The sequence below is a fragment of the Orycteropus afer genome, unplaced genomic scaffold (assembly GCF_000298275.1).
Source record: "Orycteropus afer afer isolate SDZICR_OR568_19922 unplaced genomic scaffold, OryAfe1.0 scaffold00362, whole genome shotgun sequence".
Classification (NCBI taxonomy): Eukaryota; Metazoa; Chordata; class Mammalia; order Tubulidentata; family Orycteropodidae; genus Orycteropus; species Orycteropus afer.
The window spans coordinates 1,046,804-1,055,925 of record NW_006921949.1 but is presented as its reverse complement, the minus strand read 5'-3'; the positions used below and the strand labels follow the sequence as shown (position 1 = coordinate 1,055,925).

The 9,122-nt window shown below is 37.0% G+C and overlaps 1 protein-coding gene across 1 annotated transcript in view; it reads left to right on the top strand.

Moving 5' to 3' along the window:
• The window catches only part of SREK1IP1 (SREK1 interacting protein 1), a 61,898-nt gene that overhangs the window by 34,463 nt on the left and 18,313 nt on the right, over positions 1 to 9,122 (top strand). Inside the window, exon 5 of the mRNA XM_007952877.1 lies at positions 3,614 to 3,757. Coding sequence (XP_007951068.1) covers positions 3,614 to 3,757 — 144 coding nt within the window. The remainder of the gene's footprint in view (positions 1 to 3,613; positions 3,758 to 9,122) is intronic.

Genomic DNA, 9,122 nt, shown 5'->3' with positions numbered 1-9,122 from the left:
GCAGTGTTTCGTTCTGCTGTGCATGGGGTCTCTATGAGTTGGAAACGACTTGACAGCACCTAACAACAACAACAACAATTTTTTTTAGGCTTCTTTTCAGTACCTAATTTGGCAACTGCTTTATGTGAACGATATCTAAATCAATCTTCCCAAAAGTACAACTTTGTTTCAGTTCTTTCTTTTTTGTATTCATATTTCATTGACTTGTGTGATATTGAATTAAGCAAATTTTGGAACAATCAAGAACAGACATTTGGTGGGGTAAAATAGCAACTGATGAGTAAAATATGTAGACATGAGCTGAGGTAAAAATGGTCAAAAAGGTGTAATGCCAGGAGAATGAATCTACAGCAACATCTCCTGAGCTGAATGAGTAAAAATTTATAAGATAGAGGGAAATTGTCAGGTACTCAGATAAGTTTTATTAGGAAAAGATTGAAAAATGTTCATTGAATTTGGCAGGTGTCATACTTTGCTAAGCTTAACTAGATCAATTTAAGTAGAGTGGTAAGTCATGAAACAAACTTATTCAGGCCTGAATGGTGGTGAAGAAGTGGAGAAGGCCAATATATTCTGTATTCAAGACATTTACATTAAAAAGTAGGAAACATTGAGTAATTCCCAGAAAGGGACATGAGATGAATAGAAGGCTTTACTTTTAAGATACCAGATGTTATATAAAACAAAGAGACATTAGAAGAGATGGTGAACCAAAGATAGGAGAAAATTAAGCAAGTTCCTCTAAGAGGTATGACCTCTTAAGTTTAGTAGAAACTAGAAAAGAATTGGTATAGATGTTTTCTGGTATACAGACAAAATAGAGTTGTATGCTGCCTGGTAATCTCACTTTTCTTTGTAAACTAAAAAGGAAAATTGTCTGGAGGATGAATTGAGTGGGACAGAGCAGTAGTTGAAAAATTATGAGAGACAGGTACAAATGTGGAAATATCATTGACAAAATAGAGAAAGCTGGAGAAAATGAAGGAATTAAGGTATGGAAGGTCTTAATAAAGATTCAAAATCAGATCTTTGCATGCATGTAAAGGAGTACAAAAGCTAGAAGGATAAATGCATATAAAACAACAACAACAACAAAAAAAAACTCACTGCCCTCAAGTTGATTCTGACTCATAGCGACCCCCTTTGGGTTTCCAAGGTGGTAAATCTTTACAGAAGTAGATTGCCCAGTCTTCCTTCCATGGAGTGGCTGGTCGGTTTGAACCACCACCCTTCTGATTAGCAGTCAAATGCCTTAGGGACTACACCACCAGAGCGCTTTAATAATACTGTGAAAAGCTCTGGTAGCATAGTGGCTAAAAGCACTTGACTGCTAACCAGAAGGCTGGCGGTTCAAACCCACCAGCCACTCCTCGGAAGGAAGGTTGGGCAATCCTACTTCCGTAGTGATACTGCCTCGGAAACCCAAGGAGGGGTCGCTCTGAGTCGGGGCCGACTCGACGACAAACAACAACAACAACAAGGAATGATTAGAGAAATATACTCAGGGAAGAGCAAAATATCCATGAAAACAAGTAACAGTGTAATCGTGTGGGACAATTTGTCCATTAGGAGTTGCATGCTTCAGAAACTATAGTAAAATGATTGGGGAGAGAGAGGGGCTTTGGTCAGCAATGCCAGAGGAACAGATACAGACCCATGTGGGGATGAGGCTTCAGGGAAGGATAAATGAATGCAGATGCCTAAATTGATGGATAGAAACCAAAATAAGAATATGAAGTTTGGTGGGATTAACTAGGTTTAAGAATTCAAAGTCTTTAAATAGCTTTTGTGTTCTTAAAGCTTCTTTAACACTTCTTGTTGTTGTTATGTGCCATCGAGTCAGCCCTGACTCATAGCAACCCCTCCTTGGGTTGCCAAGGCAATATCACTATGGAAGTAGATTGCCCTACCTTCCTTCCGAGGAGTGGCTGGTGGGTGTGAACTGCCAACCTTCTGGTTAGCAGTCAAGTGCCTTAGGCACTATACTACCAGACCTAGGTCAAGCCAAAACCTGACTGACAATTGTTAGCATAGTCTACACATACTGCTGGCCAAGAATAGCCATATCTATAGTGGGTAAGACATTTGTTTGCTAACCAGAAGGTCAGCAGTTCAAACCCACCACCTGCTCTGTGGGAGGAAGATGAGGCAATCTACTTCCATAAAGATTTACAGCCTTGGAAACCCAGTGGGAGTCGCTGTGAGTCGGAATAGACTTGATGGCAGTTTTGGTTTTTTATAAAACCAGAGTTCTTTTGTTCATTGACAGATTTTTGTCTGCACAGTCACAATGAAACTAGCCACATAGCTGGCCCTTGAATGAGGATATGGGAGAATCTATCTTTGTGTGTATTAGTACAAAAAAATAGTCCTAACCTGGTACCATTTATTAAAAACCCATTTAGTGCTAGATTCTGTACTAAGCATTTTAAAGATACAATTTCAATGCATTTCATTCTTAAAATAACCCTATGAGGTATGTTTCATGTTCTCTATTTCTAAAGAATATTTAAAACCATTGGCTCTGGCAATACTCAGTTTCCTGGGTACTGACAAAATTGTTTTAATTCTGGAATCCAGATTTCTGGGTTCATGGAACTAAGGTGATCCACCCAGGCCATCTGCCCTAAGGTGTCCTTTTGAACTTTGTAGGAACTAGTTCCCTGGAGTCACTTTTAGGGACTTTTAGGTCAAACAGTAGCTTAGTAAACAGCTGAGAGTAGAATATTTTGCTTTAACCATTATATTCTTTTGGAAAATTGTCTATGTGCAACCACAGTCCAGAAGCAAGGTCTGACTAGAGGCTGTGTTTTAGGATGTTCTTGGTGATTCTGTTTCTACCTATCTACCTATGGACCCTGAAGCCCTACTGGTACCTTCATGTTATAGTCTGAGAAATTAACATAACAATGATCTGTATAACCCACTTTTACTGCCTCTTTCCCTTAAAAAAATTGAAATGTGACAAAATGTTAACATCTGGGTGGTAAGTATTTAGGTGTTGGTTATATTATTTCCCATGCTTCCATACTTTTCTGATGTTTGTAATATTTAATTTTTAAGAAAGTCTATCATGCAGTAGATAACTGTTGAGTTCTTACAGGGAAATCTTTAGTCATTGAATGTCAGAATTAAACTTAGATGTTCTTTCAAACAGCATTTTCAATTATGTTTATGCTTTTATAGTATAGAAATTTTAATTAGATGAAAGCTGTGTAATTGCATGAGTACTTTAGTAAAGCTGAAAAGTAAAAGCCATGGGAAAGGAATAAAATATAAATTGAAAATTCCAGTATATATCTTTTAGTAGATAGAAAGGGAAGATGCAGTAATTCCATACCCTGAAATTCATAAAAAGTGGCCAAAACAATGCTTATTGAATTCGAAGTTCTAATGAAGAAAGGAAAAAGTTCTCTCTCTGAGTGTTGTCTTCAGGGAAACTTACAAGAAACAACCAAACTATCACCAACTGCATAAAAGTTAAAACTATATATTATATTACTAAAATTATAACTTGTTGTTTACCAGGCAGCAACTCTAATTTCAAATAAAAAAAAATATGTAATGTATCTATAGTTTTGTCATTCACATTTTTTGTTGTTGTTTTACTTAGCTGGTCATCTGACTTTTGAATGCCGCAATTTTCTTCGAGTAGACCCCAAAAGGGACATAGTCTTGGATGTCAGCAGCACAAGCAGTGAAGACAGTGATGAAGAGAATGAAGAACTTAATAAATTACAGGCATTACAAGAAAAACGTAAGCAATACTTTTTCCCTCATGCTTTAAAAATGTTTCCAAATATACTGTTATATTATATCATACTTACTTGTCATTATATTTATGATTAATATATTTCTTGTTTTATGAAAAAGCTATATAGCTAAGGAAATAGATTTTGAACATTTTAAGCAATCTGTCCATGATCAAGCAGTTTATCAATGATAGACTCCATAGCCTGTATCTTCCCCTCCATGTTCCCCCCCACCCCCAATAGCACTTGGATGTGTCAAAGGGTGCCAAGAATCTCAGTTAATGCCAGTTTTTCACATGTGACTTTCAGCAAGTCATTTAACTACTATGAACTTCAGTGTCCTTGTGGGATAACACAAGGATCAGGTTGTCAACTTATAGGCATACAAATTAGAGATCTTATGCAGTATCAGTCTTCAATTTCCAGGATACAGAGCATTGTGAGGCATGGGCAAAGCAACAAGAGTCCCACCGAGATGGTTCTTCAAGTAGGCTGTGAATTGTAGCTCACTCTGGCCAAGATTAATGTAAAAGGTTTTTGTATTACTCACACTGAAGACAATTGATTGGTCATGGAACATCTCCATTTTATGTCCATAAAGTTTTATACATTTGTTTATATACATTTTCCAAGGAGCCCTATTATTTTTTAAACAAATGCATACAACTTTAGAATTAGGAAAGATCCAAGTGAACACAGTTTAATCATCTAGTTTCATGGTAAAAGAAAACAAACACAAGTGATCTCCTCAAAGTCACTAACTAGTCAGACAGTAAAGCTAGCACTTTGATCCAGGTTTCTTGCCTGCTGGTCCTATATGTTGTTTTGACTACAACATGCTACCCTGCTACCTTGGAGATCATCAGTCTCTTGGAGTTTTGTTTTGTTTTTTTTACAGTATCAATCTTGATGTTTCATAAAACATACTCTAATCATTAATTGTGGTTTATTCTAGAGAAGATTTTCATTGAGAATCACTGACTCAACATAACCCTTCCTTTTTTTCTTCTTAAAGAAAGTACTTACTCATTATGCTGAGTGACATACATCAATCACACAAGGACAAGTACTACATGATCCTACATTTATAAAAAGACAAAAATGCAAATAGATACAGAAACCAGTGTCCACTGGTCATTCTTAGGTAGAGATGGCTGAGAGGAGAGGAAATAACTCTTGAGATAGTAGACACTCGTTATTTTTGGTGGTAGGAAAGGTAACACTGAATGTGGGTGAAGTGCACACAGCCTGATCAAGATAAATGATATCTCTAAGAAGTAAACATAGGATATTTTTGGTAACTGCTAGAAAATACATAATTTTGCAATGACAACCAAAAAAGATACATGTGGTTATACATATATATGTGTATATGTGTATGTATGTTGTTGTTAGGTGTCGTTGAGTCAGTTCAGACTTACAGTGACCCTATGTAAAACATAATAAAACACTGCCCAGTCCAGCACCACCATCAGTCTCTGCTATACCTGAGCCCATTGTTGGAGCTGCAGTGTCAATCCAGCTCATTGAAGGTCTTTGCCTTTTTTGCTGACCCTCTACTTTGCCAAGCATGATGTCCTTCTACAGAGACTTGTCCCTTCCAACAACAGGACTGAAGCAGGTGAAATGAAGTCTGCCCAGTCTCACTTCCAGGGAGCATTCTAGCTTCATTTCTTCCAGGAAAGATTTGTTCATTCTTCTGGCAGTCCATGACATTTTCGATGTTCTGTGCCAGAACTACAATTCAAAGGCATCACCTCTTCTTTGGTCTTCCTTATTCAGTGTCCAGCTTTCACAAGCATATGAGGCAACTGAAAACACCATGGCTTGAGTTAGGCACAACTTAGTCTTCCAAGTAACATCTTTGCTCCTTAACACTTTAAAGAGGTCTTTTGAAACAGATTTTCCCAGATGCAATATGACATCTCATTTCTTGATTGCTGCTTCCACAGGCGTTGCTATGAATCCAAGTAAAATTAAATCCCTGATAACTTTGATCTTTTCTTCATTTATTGTGATGTTACTTATTGGTCCAGTTGTGAGTATTATTGTTTTCTCTATGTCAAGGTGTAATCCATACTGAAGACTATAGTCTTTAATCTTCATCAGTAAGTGCTTCAAGTCTTCTTCACTTTTAGCAAGCAAGGTTGTGTCGTCTGCATATGGCAGATTGTTAATGAGCCTTCCTCCAATCCTGGTGCTGCATTCTTCTTCATATAGTCCAGTTTCTCAGACTCAGATTATTTGCTCAGCGTGCTGATTGAATAAGTATGGTATAAGAATGCAACTCTGACACACAACCTTCTGATTTTAAACCATGCTGTATCCCCTTGTTCTATTCTAATGGCAGCCTCTTGGTTTATGTACAGATTCCTTATGAGCACAATTAAGTGTTCTGCTCTAGAATTCCCAGTGTTTGCAATGTTCTCCATAATTTGTTATGATCCACATGGTCAAATGCCTTTGCATAGTCAATAAGACTCAGATAAACATCTTTCTGGTATTCTTTGCTTTCAGCTAAGATCCATCAGATATCAGCAATGATAGCCCTTGTTTCACGTACTCTTTAGAATCCAGCTTGAATTTCTGGAAGTACCCTATCAATATACTGCTGCAACCATTTTTGAATTATCGCCAGCAAAATATGACTTGCATATGATATTAATGATATTGTTCAATAATTTCCACATTGTCTTGGACCACCTTTCTTTGGAATAGACACAAATATGGACCTCTTCCAGCAAGTGCTTTCAGGGCTGCATCTATTTTTTGAAACATCTCAATGGGTATTCCATCAATTCCTGGAGCCTTGTTGTTTTTGCAAATTCCTTCAGTGCAGCTTGGACTTCTTCCTTCAATACCATTGGTTCCTGAAATGGTGGAACATTGACCAATTCTTATTTGTACAGTGATTGTGTACTTTTTCCATCATCTTTTGATGTTTCCTGCATCTTTCAATATTATGCCCATAGAATTCTTCAATATTCACAATTCAAGGCTTGAATTGTTCCTTCAGGTCTTTCAGTATTCAGAGAAATGTCAAGTGTGTTCTTCCTTTTTGGTTTTCTAACTCTAGGTCTTTCCATATTTCGTTATAATACTTTGCTTTGTCTTCTCCTTGAGCTGCTGTTCTGATTATTAATGAATGTTTCTTCCCATTTTGCATTGTGCCCCACCAGCAGCAAATATAAATCCTAAAAGCTTTACTCCATCTACGTCATTAAAGTCAACTCTACTTTGAGGAGATAACTATTGCTTAGCTGTATTTTGATTGCCTTCCAACATGAGGCACTCATCTTCTGGCACTATATCAGACAATATTTCACTGCTATTCATAAATATTCATATGTGTGTATGTGTATAAGTATGTATATATGTGCACATATACATGTCTCAGTGTGCATGCATGTTTGTTCATATATATGTAATAAAGTACATAGAAGGCACAATTATAGACATTTCTTAGATATATCCTAACACCTCAAAGGGTTGGATTTCTGGGTTTGAAACCTTAGGATCGTAGTCTCATGAAACAACTAGGTCAGTTGGCATAATACAGTACACAAAGTTTATGTTATACATCCCAGCTTGGTGAGTAGTATCTGGGTCTTAAAAGCTTTCAAGTGCCCATCTAAGTACAGCTATTGGTCTCATCTTATCCAAAGTAGAAGAGAAAAAAGGAAACTAATGACTCAGTGAAGAAACTAGTCTACAGGACTAACAGTCTACATGAACCACAGCCTTAATCTGTCTCGAAACCAGAAGAACTAGATCATGCCTGGCTAACACTACTGACTATTCTAATCAGGGCCACAATAAATGGATTCTGTTTATTCTTGCTAGAACACAAGAACAATGTGGAACACAACTCAAGTTCTTGAAAAAATGCAGAGTTACTAGATCACTTAAGAGTAGAGAACTTTCTGAGACTTTCACCCTGAGATATGTCATAAATCTCGAACCAAAATTACCCCCTAAGAGCACCTTTTAGCTAAATAACAGATTGGCTCATAAAATAAAAGAGTATTACTGCACACATTTTAAAAATCATCTGTATGAGACCAAATGGTCAATAGTTGCTCTAAAGCAAACATGAGAGCGTAAGTGGAAAGGGGAACCAGATCATTGGAAGTGAAATATCCAGAAGGGAATTAATGAGAATGTTAAAACATTGTGAACAATGTAACCGATGTCTCTGAAAATATGTGTAGTAATTGTTAAATGGAAACCTAACTTATGGTGTAAACTTTCACCAAAAACACAATGATTTTCTTTTATTTTTCTTTTAAACTATACTTACTCATGGTCAATTAAAAGCTCAGAACTTCTTCACAAGTTTCATGACTCCCAGGACAGTGCCTGTTCCAGTTTATCATCTAAATTCCAATGATGAAGTACTATAAAAGAAATCCTTATTTATTTCACAGTGATCTAATGGAAGCCAGTGACCTCTACCTGAATAAACAATAGATTGGTTCCTGAGTAAACCTTGGGGAAGAGATGATGCAGAGGTGGTTCTTACTTCCATTGATAACTTTCTGATATTGCTCAGAATCCCTGAAATGGTGAGGATGAAAACCTGACCTGTTGAGTGTGAGTTCTTATCCCATATCCTGCAGATAGTCCTGGGGGCTCCTTAAAACTTTCCTTGGTCCTTAGAGGTAAGATATCTCTTGTACCAACTATCTTAAATATAGTAGTTTTTAATTTTTAATGGTAAAATAAAAATAGTGACCCAGGAGAAAGCAAAAAACATTAGTGTACTTATGTAATTAGTTATTTTGCCATTATGAAGAGGGGGAGAGAAAAAATGGTATTCAAAAAGCAAGACTTAAAACTTGTTTTTGTATAAGTTTTATCTCTGTATATATTTGCTTTTTCTGTACTGTATAATTTTTAGTGTTGATTTAATGCTTTTCATTTAAAACAAAACAAACAACTTCTAGATAATAAATGTAATTGATTGCTGACCTAAATCACATAATGTGAGGACATGACATGAATGGAAACATGCATTACTGTGTAATCACACTAAAACCACCTGAAACTTGGGCAGTCCTAGAAAATTATATCACCAGTTCTAGGAACAAGGAAAAAAATCAACAATCAATGCATGTTGTTGTTGTTGTTAAGTGCTGTCGAGTTGTTTCCGACTCATAGCGACCCCATGCACAGCAGAACGAAACACTGCCCGATCCCACACCAGCCCGACAATCCCTGCTGTACTTGAGCCCATCATCGCAGCCACCGTATCAATCCATCTTGTTGAAGGCCTCCCCCTGTTTCATCAACCCTCCACCCTACCAAGCATGACATCCTTCTCCAGGGAATGGTCCCTTCTGACAACATGACCAAAATAGGTGAGACGAA